General features: G+C 47.6%; 1 protein-coding gene across 1 annotated transcript in view; it reads right to left on the reverse strand.

Moving 5' to 3' along the window:
• Positions 1-21,632, reverse strand: part of SRGAP3 (SLIT-ROBO Rho GTPase activating protein 3) — a 243,204-nt gene that overhangs the window by 92,521 nt on the left and 129,051 nt on the right. Inside the window, exon 3 of the mRNA XM_026501279.4 lies at positions 12,323-12,485. Within this exon, the coding sequence (XP_026357064.1) occupies positions 12,323-12,485 (163 nt within the window). The remainder of the gene's footprint in view (positions 1-12,322; positions 12,486-21,632) is intronic.

Raw genomic sequence — 21,632 nt, forward strand, 5'->3', positions numbered from 1 at the left:
ATTTAAATATATGATATATGTACCACTGGCCATCTCCCAGAGCAATTATGCTCTTAATTCCCAAGCAAAGGCTGAAAAGGCGTGTCTCAGAGGGATGGAGCTTCTCTAGTTTGTCCTGGAAGGTCAGCTTATCCCTGGAAACAGCAGTTTGGACAGCTAGCTGGCTGTTTCTCCCAGCTGTGTCCTAGCTTGCCAATAACCGGGCTGTGGGCATTCTGCCACATCACGGCCCCTTGTCCCCAAACATCATCCGTAACCTAGTCTCTGCTCCATCTTCCATCTGAACCCTCATTACTCTTCCCCTCTCCTCCACTGTCGTCTCTTCCCTGCTCCTGGACACCTCCCTGCTTTTCTTCCCCCTCCCACACTAGTCTATGTCTCCTGGTGCTGCAGCTCTAAATGCTGTCATCTGCATGTCTACGCAAGAGTCTGGAATGCACACTGGAGCCCTGACTCTTCCCCTGTTGCTGGGGCTGGGATGAGACTGCAGGAAGCAGGAAGGCCTGGGGACCACTCATCAGAGGTTCTTGGCAGTGGTGGGCCCCAGCGATGCATACCCCGGAGGCCGGCAATATCACTGTCCTCCCCCTGTAATCATTCCCAGCATCTCTCTGGGATGCTGTTTGCACTGAGGGCTTCCATTCTTACAATAACAGGTCTGAGGAAGTCCAAGCATACCTTGGAATGACTACAAACAAGTGACCTGACAGGCTAGGAGTTTCTGGATCTCTACTAGTAATACTAAATATTATTATTAATAATATTTATTATCATTGTTAATAATAATGCTTAGGACTATTACTACTACTAATACTTGTCAGTATAGATAATGACAATAACAATACCTATTGTTCATTGATCTCGCAGCATGTACCAGGCCCAATGACACCAGCTTTACAGCTGACATCTCACTTAAGCCTAATATCAGCCCTCTACGGGAGGCACAATCATTAAACTACCACCCCCCCCCTTTAGAGATTAGGACACAGGAGCTCAGGGAGAGTGAGTCATTTGCCCAAGAGCTGGTAGACGTGATTCCCTCAAGCATTCCATACTGCTGCCTCCAATGGGAGAGTTAGCACTCTCTGAGCCTTTAGAATTTTTTCCCCCAAACATTCCAAAATAATTATAAAACATGGATACTCCTCTGCCTTTAGTATAAAAGGCACACTGACATTTACAAGGCTCTGCTTTGGATCTTCATAAATATCAGATAACACACAGTGCCCAGTGCCATTTCACAGAATCTTCTGTTATCTGTGATCAAGTCCCTCCCCTCCCCCTGGCCTCCAGGTCAAGGCAGAAGGAGATGGGGTGGAATGCTGGCCTAAGTCTCTGTGGAAGCAGAGTATATTCAGGAGTACTCTTTCTGGACTATGTCCCTGATGTCAGCCTACTTTTTTTTTTTTTTTTTTTTGGCCATGAATCTCTTACAGATGAGGAGAGAAAAATTTGGAGTGAAAGAAGGGGAGCCTGTGTCCTGGGCTATCTTCCTAAAAAGCTATCTTCCTAAAAAACCAGTACCTATGAAAACCCGAAACCACTGAGTTTTGAGCTGTTTTTTCCCCTCTCTACATGACCTACAAGGTGAATACAAATGTTGTCAGGCTTATTCGTTGGATTCAAACATTATTAATCGCTTATTACTGCTGCATCCCTGACCCAAGACATCACTTTCACTTCCTTGTCATTTCATCATCTGATCTTCTATTTCATTTGCATTGTCTGTGAACAAGATGTCATGAGGATTGCGTTGGCACTTCAAAAATGTTTGTACCCGGGGCGCCTGGGTGGTTTAGTCAGTTAAGCATCCAACTCTTGACTTTGGCTCAGATTGTGATCTCAGGGTCATGGCATCAAGCCCTGCGGGAGGCTCTGTACTCCAGGCAGAGTCAGCTTGTCCCTCTCCCTCTGCTCCCCGCCCCCACTTGTGCTGTCTCTCTAATAAAGAAATAAATAAAATCTTTGGAAAAGAAATGTCTCTACCCATCTATGCACCACCTTTGCACCCATTCACCCATCCACCAATCTACTTATCCACCCAACTCCTCATCCATCTATCAATCCACCCATGAGCCTACCCATCCACCCCTCTACTTGCCCATCCATCCCTTCCTTCCTCTGTATTCCCATATTACCCTCCCTGATCCAGGCCCCTGCTACCCTTCACCACCAATCTGTGTATCAGTGTGCGTGTGTAATAACATAACTGCTCTCCTTGGGTCCAGCGTCTCTCTTTCAAAGCCATCAGATACACCAAATTAATCATCCTTAAACTTGGCTCTGATTATGTCATCCCCTATGCAAGAACCTTCAGTGGTTTTCCAGTGTGTAGAAAATAAAGCCCAACTTCTCATCCTGACATCCAAGGGCTTCCTTCATCTGTCTCCAACTGGCCTTTCCTCCCCGCCCCCTTAATTTCAGTTCTCCAATATTTTAAAACCTACAGAAGAGTAGAGAGAAGAATAACAAATGCTCATGAACATGCCATCCAAATTGGATTCTTCCATTTTGGCTTCAAAACTACTCTTAGAAAGCAAAATGTTACAATATTCAGATACAACTGGAGCGTTCTTTGTCCCCTTCCTTTCTCCCTTATTCCTCACTGCTACTCTGCAGCTAGTGTGTCCTCTTACACAGCCCACCTTTGCATGGCTTCAGGTCACACAGGTGTCTAACAGTATAAACAATATGAACTATTACTTTCTGTTTTAACTTGTTTAAAAACATCATAGCTCACCTCGCTTTTTTCACCCAGCATTGCATTTTCCAGTTTTATCCACATTGATACATATAGATGTAATTCCTTCATCTTCAGGACTGTATGCTATTCCATTATATGACTATCTATAGCTTATTTAGCCATCCCCTTCGCGATGGACATTTAGGTGATTTTTCTTTGTTTCTTTACTATAAACACTATTGTAGCAAACATCCTCATACAGCGTGTGTGTGTGTGTGAGAGAGAGAGATGTTAGAATATTTTTATAGATTATACTTAGAGGTGGAACTGATCGGTCATAGGGTATATGCCTCTCCCTTCACTGTTGCTAGGTACTGCCCAGTTGTTTTCCAATTTGCATGTTTACTAGGAGGTTATGAGAGCCCCTGTTGCTCCACATTCTTGTCAGCACTTAGGACTGTCCTACCAGTCTAATGGGAGTCAAACTGTGTCTCATTTTGTTTTCTCTTTACTTATCTGTTGTTGCAGGAAGATTTTTTTATTTTTATATAATGGCATTTATCAGTATTTTTCTTTACAGTTTGTGCTTTTTTATGTTTCCTTTAGGCAGAAGAAACATTCCTTTTTATATTTCTTTTCCTACCACCAAGGTTTTAAATATAACCTCCTACATTTTCTTCCATAGTTTCAAAGTTCTGCTTTTTACCTTTAGTGCTTTAATCTTTCTAGAATATATTTTTGTGAACTAAGATAGAAGTCTTATTTTTCTATATAAAAAAACATGTGTGTGTGTATGTGTAAAATCATTTCCTAAAAATAACCCCCAAAACGACAACCAGTGGAATCCACTCTATTTCTAAATAGTCTACCCTCCCCCTGACCAATCCATAATGCACCACTGTCACCTACTTTGCCCTCATTTGCAAAAGGTTCCGCTCTCCCATTAGTTAGCTGACCTAGTACTGCTCTAGTACCTACTATTTTCCTGACTATCACTTTAGAGGAAGTCTCAATATCTGATAAGGCAAATGCTTCAACAAAAATTTAAAAAATAACCTACAGATCTTATTTTCTTATCACGCTGAGATAAAGTTAGAAAGTAAAAGCAAGTACAAAGCTTTAAAAAAAAAACCTTTGGAACTAAAATAAACATAATTCTGAATAATGCATGGGTCAAAGAAGAAGTTGCCATGGAAATTATGAAATATTTATATCTACATGACCATGAAAGCATCACTCATCAAAACTTCTAGGATGCAGCTAATTTGTAGCATTAATGGCATTAATTTTCAATCATTCTTGTTTTCTGATGTATGCACTTTTTATATTGCATTTTCTAATTGGACATAGCTGACACAGAGGAACATTATTAATTTCTGTAACCAGCCATCTTACTGAATTCTCTTCAGCAGGAAGTATGATATTTGCGGTTGGCTTTTGGTAAATACCCTTAACAGGCTAAGGATGTTCCCATTTATTCCTATTTGCTAAGAGTTTTTGTCTTAAATGGTGAAGAGATAGAAGCATGCCTTTTAAAAGTCAAGAATACTTGGGCACCTGGGTGGCTCAGTTGGTTAAGTGCCCTACTCTTGATTTAGGCTTGGGACATGATCTCAGGGTCCTAGGATTGAGCCCCACATTAGGCTCAGCACCCATCAGGGAGTCTGCTTCAGGATTTTCTCCCTCCTTTTGCCCCTCCCCACACTTGCTCATGTGCTCTCTCTCTCTCAAATAAATAAATAAATCTTAAAAAAACTTTTTAAATAAAAGGCAAGAACACCACTTCTCTCCCATTTCCCTTCATACTGAACTAGATGGAGGTCCTAGCCAATATCATAAGGCAAGAAAAAGAAATGAGAGGTTATAAAAGAAGAGACAAGGCCACCACCATTTAGAACTAATCAGTGAGTGGCTTCCTGAGCATATTTTCTTATTTCTGTCCCTTTGTTTAACCTGTTTGCTGTGAATAAAATATTCCTTCATTCTATCTTCAAACTTAAGTCTCACTATGTTCTCTCTCAAAATCCCAATAACCATCTTTTTTTTTTTATTAATAATGATTTTTTATTATATTATGTTAGTCACCATACAGTACATCCCCGGTTTTCGATGTAAGGCTTGATGATTCATTAGTTGTGTATAACACCCAGTGCACCATGCAATATGTGCCCTCCTTACTACCCATCACCAGTCTATCCCATTTCCCAATAACCATCTTAATAATAGCTAATATTTATTGATTCCTAAAAACCAAGTAGTGGTTTTATATCATCTTCATTCAATCCTATAACAACCCCATGAAGAAGGTTATTATTAGCTTCATCTTGAAAATAACAAAACTCAGAAGACCAAGAGATTAGGCTGAGCTCACATGGCCAGAAAGTGGCAGAACAGGGACTGAGCCAAAGTGTCTGTAGCCCTAAACACTGCATCGAACAGCAACACCAACCTACCTGTTCATGATGCAGGACCCAGACATGTCTGTCCATCAGCCTTTTCTCTGGTCTGAATTCCTGGGTCTGACTTTTCTCAAATCCCTGCATATCTGTGGGGACACTGTGATGTGCAACCCAGGTCCCTTTCAGGATCAGAGTACTTAGGTCCCTAGCTGTGAGGAGTGCTGTTGGCAGACACCCCAGCTGTTGTCCCTCTTTGGAACTGCCTTAGCTAAAGGGGTATCTGCCCAAGACCACGTGCCCTTCTGGGAGCAATAAGAGGGTATAAAGGCCCAGCCTCCTCACCCCTACTCAAGAGAACTCAGAAGGGCCACCTCAGCTTTGGAGCTCCCCCAAGAAGTCAACTGAGGCTTTAGTTGTGACTGCACCATAGCCCAACTTCTCCATTCACTGACTCCTGCTTTCCTTCCTTTCCTTTTGCAGGTGGGGACCCCCAAGAGTACTTGCTAATATACTCCTGCATTATAAGCACTCTCAGTCAGCTTCCTGGGGAACCCACAATGGAATAAATCCTAATCCTTCAAGACTCACTTCAAATGCTGCATCCGCAACATTAAACCTTCCCCGAGCCCCAACCCCCAGCCCAGATTTGAAGTGTTCCTCCCTCTGAACCCATGTCCCTCTCTGCTGTATTCTAACCACAGCTACACACCTGTATCTTTGCTTCCATTCTGCAGTGTGAACTCCCTGAAAGGGCACTGTGTCTGACTCATCTCTCTGTCTTCTTTAGCAACTGTCTACCACCAAGCATGGGCTCCAGTCAGACACATCCAGACTCAAATCCCAGCTCACCTTTATCAGCATCAGTTCCCTCATCTGTAAAATGGGATGATGACAGCATCTTGCACTTAGGCTTTAAGAATTAAATATCTATGGAATGCTTAGCCCAGAGCCCAGCACACAGTAAGCACTCACTGTTTGCTTTCTATAATTATTGTTTACCTACTGTCATGATAGCACTAATATATGTTTATTGAATGAGTCGGGAATGCCTGATGGTGACCAGTTCAGCAGGCTCTACTAGCACAGTGAGTCTTCCCAACTTCATCTCCCTGGGAGCCAGTGGAGATTGGCTGAAGGTTTCTCATTCCCTTGGCAGCTTGCCCACTTCACTCTCTCTCTCCATGCAGGCCTCCTAGCTGGACCTGCCAGCATGCAAACCCTCACTCTCTCCTGCAATCAAGAAATAAAAAACAAACTTGGCTTTGAATCCAAGGCCATGGGTTCTTTTGATCTTGGTTACAAAGCAAGGCAATTATTGGACACAAAAGCCCTGATTTATTTATGAAATGCGACGGACATCTTCGAGGCGGGAACGAAAAAGCTCACTGAAGACCAAGACCTATTGCCACACAGTGAATGGCTGCTTTCAAACACAAGCCCCCCAGATGCCTTCTCGTCTCTGCTAAGAGTCTTTCCTCATTAGTGCTTCCTCCAGAACACCGCGGTTTCCAACAATCAAATTCACTTCACGGCTAGGCAAGTAATTAAATTCGGCAGGCATCAGAGCATGGAATAATGGATGGCTATTGTTGAGGAGGCTGAGACTGAAAATGGAATGAATGGGCTCCCATGCCCTGTCTCAGACACCGAAGGGGCAGGAAGGGAGAGCAGGCAGGGTGCAGATGGACCCTCCCCACCGGGGCTCTGCAGGGGTTAGTGGATTCCGTACAGGAGCTGGAGTGGAAAACCTGCCTTTGGGGCCACACACTGTACTTACCAGAGGTAGGCCTCAGTTTCCTCACCTGTAAAACAAGGAGGTAAGTCATTCTCCATGTGTGGTCCCCAGACCACAGCAGCATCACCAGGGGGCTTGTGAGAAATGCAGATTCTCGGGCCTCTCTCCACTCTCCTGAATCAGACACTGGCGGAGAGGGCCTAGCAGTCTGTTTAACAAGACCTCCAGGTGGTGTTTCTGATGCTAGAATTTGTGAACCACTGGTGGATCATGCTTAAAAATGAGGCCACAAATTCAAATGCACAAAGGGCCAGGGAGGCAAAATAAAGGAGCCAAGCAGGCGTGCTACACTAGACAACAGCAGGGACCCTGGGATGGTGGGGACAGTGTGGCCTGCCTAAAGGGGCTAGCAGCTACTCAGTTCCAGCTAACCAAGTATGGACCTGTGTGGATCTGATATTGGCAAAGCTTCTTTTTAAGGATTTATTTATTTATTACTTGAAAGAGAGAGAGAGAGAGCACGCTCGGGGAGGTGAAGAGCAGAGGGAGGGAGAGGAAGAGAGAGAGGGAGAGGGAGAGGGAGAATCTCCAATAGACTCCCTGCTGAGCATGGAGCCCAAAGTGGGGCTTGATCTCATGACCCTGAGATCATGACCTGAGTAGAAATCAAGAGTCGGATGCTTAACCAACTGAGCCACCCAGATGCCCCTCGGAGGCTCTTATTTTTGAAGAGAAACACAAAGTCCTAATTTTTATGTGAAACCCCACAATTTTTAAATATTGGTTTAATTTTTCTTAACATAGTGAGGGCCACAGAGATTATCCTTACGAACCAAATTCAGCTGAAGCTTGCCATTTTGCAGCCTCCCTTCTGAGTTGCCTTGGACTTCCATCATGATATACTCTACCACTGTGCTCTTGACTTTCTCCGAACACTGAACTCCGAACCTCCTTTCCCCACTTGGCAGACTCCTATTCATCCTTCAATGCCCAAATCAAAAGTCACCCACTGTGAACTCATCCTCAACCCTCTGACCCACTTCCCACCCCTCCACTAAGAAGGTGAAGAAGAATCAAACATGGGGTTAAAGAATTGACACACAGCAGAAGGTAATACAGAGGGAGACATGGAGAAACTATAAAACAGGCTTTCCCCACAGAGGAGGAATTAGGACCTCTTGGAAGAGTTACCCTATTGCTGCTTGAAAAATCACTTAAATAAAAACACTGGTCCCATTTGACCAGAATCTAATAAAATGAAGTTTTAAAAGACCAAATATAAAGAAACACAAGTACAGAACTTGTAAGATAGATTAAAAAAAAACACTTGGCATGAAAATACCTGGGGATTCAAGCAGGGAGCTCAGAGGGAGCCAACCATGTGATGAGACTAAGGTCAAAAAGGCAAATGCCTGCATAGATTTCATTATTAGAAATAATGTGGCTAGAGAACCCTGCTCTACTCTTCGCTGGTCAGATCCTCCTGGAGTATTCTGAATGGTTCTGAGTGCTAACTTGTGCAGGCTGGGAAAGCCTGGGGCATGACCTAGGTGGGGGGGGGGGGGGGGGGAACAAAGCCAAATCACAGGGGAAAACTGAAGGACCTGGAATATTTACCCAGAGGTGGGGAAGACCTGGCTGGGGGATCATGATTTCTGTCCAAGAGCAATTGATAAGTTTTCATGTGGATTGATCTGTGTGGCCCTCGTGGATGTGACCAGGACCATGAGTGTAAACACTGAGATTTCATCTCAACACTGGGGAGAATTTTCTATTGATCGTGATTGTCCAGATGGAATGAGCCATCCTGAGAGGTAACGAAGACCCTTTATGTGGGACATCTAGCGGCGGGAGAACAACTACAGGGGATGATAAAGGGACCAGAACAGAGGCCTAGTGGACATCTATTGCTTTATTTCTCCCTTCTTTTTTTTTTAAAGAGAGGGAGACAGAGTGAGAGCAAGAGCAAGCAGGGGGGATGGAGGGAGGGGTAGGGGCAGAGGGAAAGAGAGAATCTTAAGCAGAGCCCAATGCAGGGCTCGATCTCACAACCCTGAGATCATGACCTGAGTTGAAATCAAGAGTGGAATGCCTAACTGACTGAGCCATCCAGGAGGCCTTCTCCCTTCTTCTTGTAAGAGGACTCCATGGGTTGGGTAGAGTTGAATGCACACCCGGCCTCAGGGGTGGGGTTGTTTCCAGGCCTGATCAGTCAGAGCACTGCATCTCCCTGCAGCTTCAGGAGCGCTCGAATGACCCATGCTGAGCCCAGAAGACTCCATACTGGGAGAAGGGTGCTCTCACTCTCCACGGGACTTGAAGCAGGTGCGATGTGAGCCCGGAGCTGCAGGGGACCATGTGGTCATCACATGGAGAGAGAGATTATGAGAGAGCCCTTCACCCCACACCAAGAAAAATGTTAGAAAACAGAGAAAATTGGAGCAGAGTTGCAGAGAGAATGAAGTTCTTTTGTGCCCCTGAAGCCCCCATACCTGAAGCCAGACTTGGCTCTGGGGAACTGGTAAGTCCCTTTCCTCCTTCAAGCCAGCTGAGCTGGGTTTCTGTTTTTGGCCACCAGAAAAGCCCTGATCACTAGGATCTCAGCCAGATCCTTTTGCTATGACAGATCTTTATCTGACACTTAAAGTAAGGGCCAGCCACATGCATTCGTCCACATGCCCACAGGAATCCTGGGATAGTTTGTGGAACTTGAAGTGCTGCCTCTAGTTGCCAGAAGAGACTTCACTGTGAAAGCGGAACTGGAGAATCATGAGGAGGGAGGTTATTAAGTCAGAGTGTCCTGAGTCAGGGAGAAGCTGGCAGGCAGAGCCGCTGCCCCAGACCCAAGCAGGAAGGACACCTGGCCTGGAAGCTACTCCCACCTCCTGCAGGTGCATGGGTACAGCAGGACTTGGTGGGATGGTGAAGGAACACCCACCCGAGTGCTAGGACCCAGCTCAGGAATGGGGAGGGTGCTCCATTCTTCAGGGTCACGAGTGGGCTGCCATTTAATGATGAGTGCCTGCTGGATGCCAGGCGTGTGCTGGACACTTGGCCTACCTCGGCTCTTCCAAGCAGCCTCCTGAAGTAGGCACTGTCACCGCCTCCATCTCTCAGATGCGAATGCCGAGGCTCGGAGACTTGCCCAGGTTCATGAGTCAGTGAGGGGTGGTTCTGGAACAAACTCTCAAAGCCCGGCCATGCTGCCTCCTGCTGGTGATGACCACAGGCCCAAAGTGGACAAGTCTGGGTTCTCCTGCAGGTTTGCAGGCTGGACCTCCTCATTTGTAGAATGGGGTGACTGACGATCCCCCCCACCAGTCTGACCAGGGGCTGGCCTCCCTGTTGTTCCAAGGTCTGCAGGATCTATTATACAGAAGGAGTGCAGCCTCCGTGCCGAGATTATCTATAACTGATGTGACACAAAGGGCCGGCACTGGGCTAAATCAGTCAGCCAGGCCTGTCCTCAGCTCTCTCCCGGCCCACAGGGGCCAGGTCGCTTCCTTTGTTCCACCGGCCGTGGCCTGGTAACAAGGCAGCCAGAAGCTCAGCTGTCGACCTTTTTTCATTATTTTCTACCCTGTTAACCTCCATCACCAGTGACGCTGCTGTCAGCCTAAATGAGAACTGAAAAGATTTATCTCACTTGTCCCAGGGCTCAGTCAGGAAAAAGACCCTTCATTTCCTAACAGCCCTGATGACCCTTTCTCTGCGAGTTGCTTCCCACCCAGGAAAAAGATGTGACAGCAGAAGGCGGGGGCTTGGGACAAGAGCGAGTGATCGGAATCACCTCGGCCTGGCTTTGCAAAGCACCATGGGTTTTTTTCTTTATTGCCCTGTATTTACCTTCCTAATTATATTTGCTTACACAGATATTCAACTTGGACGACGTTTCATAGACACAGCCCCAGGAGGGGCCAGCGCATATTGCGTGGTGGGAGGGAATGAGCCTGTGATCGCAGTTCCACTGTAGAAGTCATCCTCCAAGCGGACAATCCAAACACAGACCACAGACAGATTATTACATTTCAAATCCAGTTGTCCTCTTCCCCATGCTTCTAGCAATCCCGGATCCCCTAATCCCCGAAACTGGCGCCTGGCAAGAACAGACGAGCGCGATAACTTCAGCAGTAACACTCTTACGGACTCGTTGGTACAATGGCGGCCAACTTTCCTTAACACCTACTCTCTGTGCCTTACTTGGGGTCAACACCCTCTTAACCCTCCTCACTGCCCTGTGGGTTTTTTTTATCCCCATCTCACAAATGAAGAAACCGAGGCACAGAGTTAAAGTAACAACGCACAAAGACACACAGCTGATAAATGATGGAACCAGGATTATGAAACCAGAAATTTAAGAACTCGGGACCCAGAGACCACACCCTGAGCCACTCCCTCGATAATACCTTCCCCTTCTTCACAGGTGCACTGTTTCCTTTAACCCTCACACTGCCCCTGGCTTCCCACTTAAGTGGGAACTTAACTCCTTTTGATCGACACAGAAGATGAGACGCACAGAGGCTAGAGGACTAGCCTGTTTTACAGAGCGGGAAACTGAAGTCCGTAGAGGTGGTGGGTTCACACTACACATGTCCACAGCATCTACTGTTTGCCAGGCACTGTGCAAGGGGCTTGGGACACAGAGACCTCACATACAAGTGACTGCTCCCTGCACACTTGACTTCTGGGAGTTCATATGGGTAAAACCTTCTGAAAGCAACCAAGCATTTTGTTAAAAGCCTTAAAAATAGGCAAACTTTTGACCCAAAAATTCCTGATGCAGAAAACAATCACAGGATAATAGTAGTGAATGTGATAAAAGTATATATACAAAGAAGCTCACCTCAGCGTTACTTAGAAGAGTAAAATAATGGAAATAACTCGAGTGTTCAACAATAAAAGATTGGTTAAATAAATTAGGGTAAGCTGTATCATGAAATACTACGGAATCATTAAAAATGGTACAGAAATAAACTTACTGACATGGGAAAATCTTGTAATACTGTGTTATATAATTTATTAGGTAACATAAGCAGACAGTAAAATCATATATGCAATCTCATCTCATTCAGGAAATGTATACTGGAAAATGTATACATATGAAAACTTAACAGAAATTGTATTTGCCTATGTATGTATAAAGACATCCCTATGGCACCAAAGTGATTATTGCAATGATAACATTCCCAGTGATTTTAATTTTTGTGTGTGTGCTCATGTCCATTTTTCCAAATGTCCTAGAATGAACATGTGGTACTTGCCAACCATGCAGAGATTTTTATTTTTACGCAGGTGGTGGCTGAAGTGGCTAAGGCCACCAGCCATATCAAGGATTCAGACTCAGGGTCTGGGACACCACATCCAGCCCTCAGCCCCTTGCACCCTTCAACACACCTGCCCTCCCGATCCCATGGCCCCAAACCATATCTCACCCTGGCTGGCCATTTTGTCATGGTCAGCCTGGGGCAGAGATATCTGAGCAGGTGGAGTGGCCCCCTTGCTCACCTTTTTGAAGAGTCTGATGACATCCTCACTGATCTGTGAGAGGCGGACAATGACATTGTTCATGAAGATGTCATTGAGGGTGGCATGATCTCGACTCTCCCGCCTGGTCTGATGCAGGACCAGATACCAACAGTTCACGGGCGAGAGGAGGTACTGGTCCTTCCTGTGGAAACCAAGGCAGGTCAGGTTGGCTTCACTGGACCTGGCAACCACACAGTGCTCTGCATTGTCATCCACCGTAGCTCACCGGGCCCCTTCAAACTCAGTTTCATTAGAACACATTTACAGGTAGTGAAGCGATCCCCCCAAGGTCCCAGAGCAGTGCTGGGGCCAAAGCCAGGTCTTTTGGCTCTAAGGCCTATCCCATTCTCCTCTCCTCCAGCATGTGGCATCTGCTATGTGCATCGCTCCTTTCTGGGCAGAAGCTGCCTTCCTTGGGGCTCAGAAATACTCAACCAATCATGTTTGAAATACTCGTATTAGCTCTAAAACTATGCAGTGGAAACACAAAAAGTGGATTCCTCCTTTTCCCTTCCCTGCCTCTCCCAACCTCTTTGTTCTCTCCCAGGGCCAGCTTCTGTCTCTTGGCCTCTTGGAAACACATCTTTGTCTCTCGATGGAGCTGGGGGCTTGGACGGTTTCAGGTTCTGTATTTGGGAGGATGTTAACCCATCTTCCCAAATGGGATGCTTGGGTAAAGTACATAGAAGATAAATAAACCTTTCTCCTGTAACAACTGATAGATTCTTAGCATCCTCTAAGATGGGTGTTATGCTAAAACAGGGGTTCTCAAAGTGTGGTCCTCAGACCATCAGCAACATCACCTGGAACCTTGTTGGAAATGCAGATTCTCAAGCCCCACTCCAGACCTGCTAAATCAGGAACTCTAGAGGTGGCAGTCTGGGTTCTCTATGCCCTCTAAGGGATTCTTTTTTTTTTTTTTTTAAAGATTTTATTTATTTATCGGACAGAGAGAGACACAGCGAGAGAGGGAACACCAGCAGCGGGAGTGGGAGAGGGAGAAGTAGGCTTCCCGCTGAGCAGGCAGCCTGATGTGGGGCTCGATCCCAGGACCCTGCATCATGACCTGACCAAAAGGCAGACGCCTAACAACTGAGCCACCCAGGCACACTGCCCTCTAAGGGATTCTGATTCACACTAAAGTCTGAGAGCCACAGAGCTACCTACCACACTTTCCCAAGGCTTAAGAAATGGATGTTTCTGAAAAATGAAATGGGGGACTATCCCTCTCTTGTCTATGCTTTCCCAAAGGCCCCTCTGTTATCCTCAGTAAAGGGCATATACATTCTATTCTCCAGGAAGAAAGAGGGAAAGATAATTAGAAACCAAGATCAAACCCATAATCTCACATTGCCACATGTGGTAATGTGCTGTGTTTTTGCCTGATTCTTCCCTCACACCGCTTCCCAGGATGGGAAGGAGATGGCGGAGAGGCAGGATGTGGAAGAGAGGACCTCCTGAGGGTGGTGGTCTCCAAAGCTCCCCCCAGACCCGCATTGCTCCCCTCACACCCTCAGGGTGGGCCACCTCCGAGGGCTGACCATGGATGCGATCAGCCACCCACTAGCGGTGTTTTTGAGGAAGGGGATTCTGCTGACTCTCACTATGACCACATCATCCTCCCACAGCCAAAGGGATGTACTGGGGGGTGCAGCCCTGACAGCCTCTAGGCACCCGTAGCACCCCTATGTCCCACCCCCCACCCCAACTCCTGAGCTTGGGAAGGACAGGTTAAGGGGGGGCCTCCTGACTTACAGGAATTTTCTTGCTATCACCAAATGAGCTAAAAATCTATCTAGGAAGCAGGAACTGGGGAGAAGGGAATTTGGTTTAGAGGATGGTTATGGTGGGAAATGCCTAAAGAAAAGGGAAGGGACAGGCCACCATAGAAAAAAATGAACAAATTCCTACTTGCTTATAGCCTAGAGAAAAGGCTAGAACACAAAAATCCAACCACCCTGCCCAAATCCTTCAGCACTTCCTCTGTCAGGTCTCGGGTGGGCTGTGAGTGACAGTGACACCAATGCGCCAGAGGGGCTTCCTCCCAAGTGGCTGAGACAGAAGAAAGGATTACAGTGGAAGGTGATAACGTGCTATAATAGAGACACATGCAGAGCGTCGGTTCTGCTTGAAAAGTTGGAAAAGGCACTGCTCTCCTCCTGTGCTCTCCACATCCCGGGTACACAGGCCCCTTTCCTATGTGACAGGTTCCCTCCCGCCTGGGGCCCTCACGCATGCTGTTCCCTCCATCTGGAATCCACAAACCCCAGCCCTTCTCATGACTGCCTCCTTCTCTTCCTCTCAGTCTCACCTTCAATGACACCTCTGCAGAGAACATGCCTGTGACTGCATGCTAAGGCGTGGGTCCTCAAACTGTGGTACCCGGACCAGCAACATTGGCATCAGTTGAGAACTTGTTGGAAATGCAAGTTCTCAGGGCCACCCCAGGCCATTTAATAAGAAACCCTAGCGGTAGGCCCAAGCATCCATGTTCTAATCAGCCCTCTGGGTGTTCTAACACACTCAGGTTTGAGAACATTTGCCTTAAGGAGTTTCCATCCCCACCCCTCACCCTCCTGTAAGTTCTTTCAGAGGAGGGACTGTTGTGTTCCAGGCACCACATCCAACACCCAGCAATGTGCCTGACTCATAGTAGATACTATGGAAGAAAGACCCATGAGAAAAGTACACATTTGTGCTGGGTCTTGAAGAATGGGTAGGAGTTTTCCAAACAGCCAGAGGGGCAGAGACAGAGAGAGAATTGTAGACAGAGGGCACCAGGGATAAAAGATAGATAATAGCTCAGTAGAGCTAGAATTTCAAATATGTTAAGGGAAGACTGGTAGGACATGAGGCTGGAGAGACAGATTAAGGGCTTGATTGTAGGAGGCAATGAATGCCAGGCTAATGAGCTTGGAATTTATTCTCTAAGGCACATGGTTCTCTACCTGGATTGCACAGTAGAATCACCTGAGGAGCTTTAAGAAAACACCAAGACCCAGGCCCCATCCAAGACCAATTAAATAAAAATCTCTAGGTGTAGAGCCTTAGTACTGGTATTTTTTAAAACATTTTCTGTAAGATTCTAATGTGCAGCCAGGGCTAAGAATGCCTGCTATGGACAGTGAGAATCATGAAAGTTACTTAAGCAGAGGTATGATCTAACCAATCTGTGTTTAGGTCACTGAGGGCAGATTGCAGGATGGATGGATGGATGGATGGATGGATGGATGGATGGATGGATGAGTAAGTGGAGGGATGGGTGGATAGATAGGTGAGTGGAGGCATTAACGGGTAGATGGATGGGTGGAGGGGTGAGTGGATGGATGGGTAGGTGAATGGGTAGATGGGTAGATGGGTGGGTGGGTAGGTGAATGAGTAGATGGGTGGATGGATGAGTGGACTGATAGATGGATGAGTGGATGGGAGGATGGATGGGTATAGGCAAAGGCATGGGGCTGGAGGGAGGACCAGTCAGGACTTGTTTAGTCCAGGAGAAGAGAGATGATGAGGGCTTGGGTGGGTGGCAGTGTGGCCAGAGAAGGCTGGACTTGAGAGATACCTCAACAGAAGAGCAGACTATCTTGGAGACCTCCTAGAAATAGAAAGGAAGGAGGAGGAGGGAGGAGTGGATAGTGATTCCAAGCTTTGGATCTCAGGCAACTGGGTGGATGCTGATGACACAGACTGAGATAAGAACTGCAAGGGAGAAGCAGGCTTGGACAGAAAACACTTTGCACATCCCATTTTTCACTGCTTCCCAGGTGCTGATAGACATGGAAAGATTAAAGGAAAGATGAGATAATTGAGCTGTTACTTAAATTACTTCAGGGGCTTAGCTCAGTCTGGGATGCAAGAATTGAACAGCATCGGGGAATTAAATGTACAAAATTTATGGAAGTCACAGCCAGAAGGTGAATTTCAGGTGGGGGAGAAAGAAGACGAGTGATCTTGAAAGGGTACAGAAGTGCTGGGATGGCTTAGGGACCATTAAATTAGGTCACCTGGTCAGAGAGACTCGGTAAGAGAAAGACAAAAAGGACGGCGCTTTCCTTATCAGAAGCTGTAGGCAGGAGGCAATCTGAGCAGTCTCAGACGGGAATTCTGCAGGGAGGCAGGGGCACGGAGGCAAGGGGGCAATGTAACCTGAAAGCAACCAAGGACTCATCAAGCTAGAGTGAGCAGCTGCTGGGAAGATGGGGGCCTTGGTTCTCTCAGGCTTCACTCACTCACTCTGTGTGTGTGTGTGTGTGTGTGTGTGTGTGTGTGTGTGTGTCCGCGCACGTGCAACCGTGCGTGCCTGTGTGTGTGAGCGAGCGCACGCATACCGGGCACGGCAAGGCACTGAGCATGCAGCAGGGACCACAGCAGGCGAGACCCTGCTCCCACATGCCTTCTGCTCACTCAAGTGAGGGGGACACACAAGGGAACAGAAGACGATGACACAGCCTCCTGAACGTAGTGATGAGAAGGAGCTGTGGAGCAGAGGAGGGCCTCCTTGCCCACATTTGGTGGTGAGGTGGTGGATGGCTTCCCAGAGGAAGCACTTCTAGACTGAGAAATAAAGGCTGCAATAGAGTTTGAAAGGGCAGAGCTTTCTAGATGGAGAAGTATGGTGAACAAAGGCCCAGAGGGAGGCCGGAGAGACTATGTGGATGAATAGAACATAGTGGGGGGTGGGGGCTAGAGTATGGTATTCTGGGGTGTAGGTGGGAGAGACAAATGAGGTTGGAAATTAGGAAGAAGCCACATAGCCAAGAGCCTTTATAAGTCTCATTAGAGAGTTTGAGCTTTGTTCTCAAGTCAGTGGGGAGCCATCAAAAAGTCTAGATCAGGGGAGTGAAAGGGTAAAATTGCATTTGCAGACTCTTGCTTTGACTACTCTGTGGAGGACAGGCTCAAAGGGGCCAAGAGAGAAGTTGAGGGATTCAAGAAATACCGAGGTAGTGAACATACTGGGCCTGGAGACTGAACTGATGGGGTTTGGGATGGGGGTGAGGAGGGAGGAAGAGACGTCCATGATGACTCCCGAGTTTCCTGGGTTGGGCATCTGGGAGAGCAGGGGTGGCATCTGCTAAGCTGAGGGAGAGCAGGGCAGTGGTAATGTAGGAAGGGAAGGAGATGAGCTCTGTTTGAACATAACAAGTCTAAAGGGCTTCTGGAACACCCAGATGGTGATATCTGGGCTAAGGAAACAAATGGGGAAGCTAGCAGCAAGCACTCGGATGGTATTTGAAACCATAGAATGACATGGAACTCTACAAATGTGCATGACCACGTGGCAGAAGAGGCAAATCTTTGGGAGGCCTGGCCAGGCTGCAGCTGGAGGGATGGGGTAGGGCTGTGCTCCTCCCCCCGCCCCTCGCCCCAGTTACCTAGGATGGGGATAATGAGCCAGCCCTTCCTTCTCTGCAGAGATGCTGCCCAGGCCTGCCATCCAACCAGCGGGCCCATCTTCCTCTATCCCAGTGTGGAAGACTGCTTGTTCTGCTCCGCTCACCTTCTCCCAGCCCTGGCTCCCTTGGTGTGGAGCAGTTCATTTGTAGACTAAAAGGCTGGGGTAAACAGGGCTGTCCACAGCCAGGGGCAGGGGCCAGAGCTGACCACTCCATGGAAAGCTGCCACTTGTGGTCTTGGACAAAATGGTACCAGGCTCTCACTGTATCAGAAAGCAGCAGCAAGAGCCACAGATGGGACCCAGCATGGCAAAAGAGAAAGATGCCTAGACTTGAGGGTGGGTGTTCACCGGTGTCCACCACACTGCCTATGTGACTTTATGGAGGTCACTTAACCCCTGTGGCCTGGCTACTTAAACTGTACCATTAGCCTTGGGATTAAACATCAGAAAACAGCTCCATGGTCGTCATTCATTCAGCAGTTCATCCATTCAATACATCTTTATTGAATATTTCATGTGGACTAGACCCTAGGGACATAATTTTGAGCACAACAGACACAGTTCCTGCCTCCATGGAGTTTATAGTTTAGTGGGAGAGACAGATACCCCTCAAGGAATCCTGCAAATGTGTGTCAGGTTACAACTGCAGAAAGTGCTAGAGAAGACACAGCATGGTGCCATGAGAGCCCATAACAAGGGGACCTAGCCTGGGGGTCCCTGAAGGAATCCCTGAGGAAGGAGTCTTTAGGCTAGGCTCCAAAGGAAGAGTGTGTAGGGGGAAAGTGTAGGGGGATGGGGCTCAGGGGAGAGGGGCCCAGGCAGAGGGAACAGAATGGGTAAAGGCTCATGGCAGTTCAGTGCATTTAAGGAACTCAGGGGAGTTTGGTGCATTTAAGGAACTGGATAAAGGCCAATGTGGCTGGAGCCCGGGAAGCAAAGTCCTGGAAGGGAGGGACAGGTGCAGGGGGTCGAGGGCTCCAGCCGGTGCATCGATGACCATCGCACTGACCATCTGCATTGTACCGGGACTGCAGGAGGAAGCACCCAAACCACACAGGGCGGAGCTGGACACCAACCTTCCTTTCTCAGGAGGTTACTTGTCCCTTTTGAAAACAGGACCCCTTCGACCTGAGACCCAGCTCTCCATGCCAGCAGCCATTTCGGCCTGTTGCGGCCACACTTCTGGAAGATGTCACAGTGAACCTGGCCGGCGCTCTCCCCTCTAAGGCACATCCTGAGCAGCCGTTCTGCTTTGCCCATCTTGCCTCCCAGTGTCTGTGCAGCAGGCAGAAGCTGCTGAGCTAAGGCACGATGTGAGAACTTCCACACATATATGTGTATCTACTTTTTTTCTTTTTCTTTTCTTTTTTCTTTTTTTTTTTTTTTTTTTTTTTTGGCCAGAAAACAGCAATGAAAATTTCTGGTGAGTCAAAGCTTTCTTTCTTTGGCTAGGGGAGCTGGGTATGAAGCTCCAAGAGACTGCAGCTAGAGGAGCAAGGCCTTGCCAAGCTGGGGAGCTGGGGAAATGAAATTAGCAATGAGCCAGCTTCTCCGGCTTCTCGGCTGGGGGCAGGAAAATTCCGCTTAGCAAACAGAACCTATTTCCAGGCCTTGCAGAGCCCCACGCTGCAGATGAATCCAAATCCACTGCCCTGGGACTGTGGTTCCTCCGGGAGACAGGCAAGCTCGTGCAGCTGACACCACCCCCAAGATGACAAATCCCTGCCTCTGGCTTCCTGCTCTCCTCCAGTGCGCCCTTGGGTCTTGCTCAGCAGGCTGCCAGCAAAGCTGCCCGTGAAAAGAGCTTCCTCAATTAGTTCCAGGTCCCAAAAAGTGTGGGTAACTTCTTTCTACCTAAGCTGCCCCAAACAGGATTTGGAATTCGTCACCTTTGCTTGCAGCATGATTCAGTAATTCCACAAATATTAACTGAGCGTCGTCTTTTGTGCCAGGCAGTGGTAAGCAAAATAAGTCACGCTTTCTGCTTTGTGGAGTGTACAGCCCAGTGGGGGCCTCAGGTGATAATCAAATAATCACATAAATAAATAGAAAATTGCATCAGTGGTAGGGGCTTTGAAAACCTCAAGGGTCTATAATGGGGGTTACCTCACCCCCAGGAAGGTAGAAGTGGGAGCATCAGTTGACCATGCGGGTCCTTCCTGTCACTGAGACTTCAGGTGAGATATTTCTCCGGCATGAGGCCTTCCCCGTCTCTCAGTGGCTCCCTGGTCTCTAGCACAAAACCCCATTTATTGTCATTACCACACTAGCATTCCTAAGATCTGTCCTGTTCATTTACGTTCTGTTTCTGGTCTTTGACTTCTCTCAGGCTTCTATCCATTATGTTCACCACTGTTCCTCTGGTGCCAGGCAGGACTGGGCACATGGTAGGCTGAAGAGATGAAAAGTATCCAGAAGGATAAGCTGGAACCAGAAGGATGGACGGGTTTCAGCATAACCCAGGGGTAAGGGAGAGCATTCCCAGCAGTAAGTGTGAAGGCTCAGTGTGCACGGTTACCATGGAAAACTGAGGGAAGGTGTGTGTGGCCAGAAGGCAGAGAGGAGGCGACCAGGGGTGGAGACAAGGCTGGAGAGGGAGTGCGAGCTGGGGCCTTGACGAACAGGGCGAGCATCTGGGCTGGCTACTGCCGTAATGAAGGACCACGCTGGGGGCGCAAACAGCAGACCTGTGCTGTCTCACGGTTGGGAGGCTACAAGTCTGAGATCGAGGAGTCAGCAGGTTGGTTCCTTCTGGGGACTATGAGGGAGACCCTGTTGCATGCCTCTCCTCTAGATTCTGGTGGTTTGCTGGCAATCTTTGGTGTTGCTTAGTTTGTAGCAATATCACCCAACCTCTGCCTTCGAGTTCACATGATGTTTACCCTGTGTGTGTGTCTGTGTCCAACTCTCCCCTTTTTATAAGGACACCAGTCATGCTGAATTAGGACCCACCCTTATGCTCACATTAACTTGATGATCTCTTTCCAAATAAGGTCACGTTCTAAGATTTTGGGGGTTAGGACTTCAACCTGTGAATCTGGGGAGGACACAATTCAACTCATAATAGACTGCTTCCTCAAGTGGATCAGGAGCCCAAGGAGAGTTTATGTGACCACTCAGGCATCTTTCTTGTGGTCCATCTGAAGAGTGAATGGGCCCGTAATGCAGAGGATAAAGTTTGACTCCATCAGTTGGCATTCAAGGCCAATCCAGCCCTTTCCCTCATCTCCCTCTCCACTTGCAGAAACCTTCTCCAGCCACTGGACAAAACTCTGATCCAGGGATGGGTTTCTTCATTTACCTATTTTTTGCCTCCCAAGGATTCTGAGGCCATCGTGCTGGGGGTTGGAGAGGTTCAGATCCTGACTCTGCTGCTAATCGGCTGTGTGATCTTGGGCTTGTCACTCTACCTCTCTGAGGCTTTACTACCTCATCTATCATATGGATGGGTGAGTGATTCAGTGCCCAGTGAGGGCCTTCAGATATTGACAACATCAACTCTATTTTCCAAAGCCTAAATGCATACACATGATCTGCCAAAGCCTTTTATGTTCTTGATCCCCCAACTTATTTATTTGAAAACCCTCCTAAGAAGCACAAAAATAAAAACAGTGAATGGCCATGACAGAGGACCCTTTCGTATATTTAGCTTCAATGACAGGACAGGGAGGCTACTGAAATCTGGGAAGGGGGGGAGCTAGCCCTTCCTGGTTTGTGGGCATTCCTGCCTTGGCACCTGTGCCCATTCCGTCCTCACTCGTCTGGAATGCCTTCCACTATTCTTGCCACACAGCAAAAGCCCACTCTCAGAAGTCCTGTTCACAAGGCTCTTCTTCAGGGATTACCTGAGATCTGTCTAAGCCGCTCATTTGGATCTACTCGGATAGTTAC

The sequence above is a fragment of the Ursus arctos genome, unplaced genomic scaffold (genome assembly GCF_023065955.2).
Source record: "Ursus arctos isolate Adak ecotype North America unplaced genomic scaffold, UrsArc2.0 scaffold_14, whole genome shotgun sequence".
In the NCBI taxonomy this organism is placed as follows: domain Eukaryota; kingdom Metazoa; phylum Chordata; class Mammalia; order Carnivora; family Ursidae; genus Ursus; species Ursus arctos.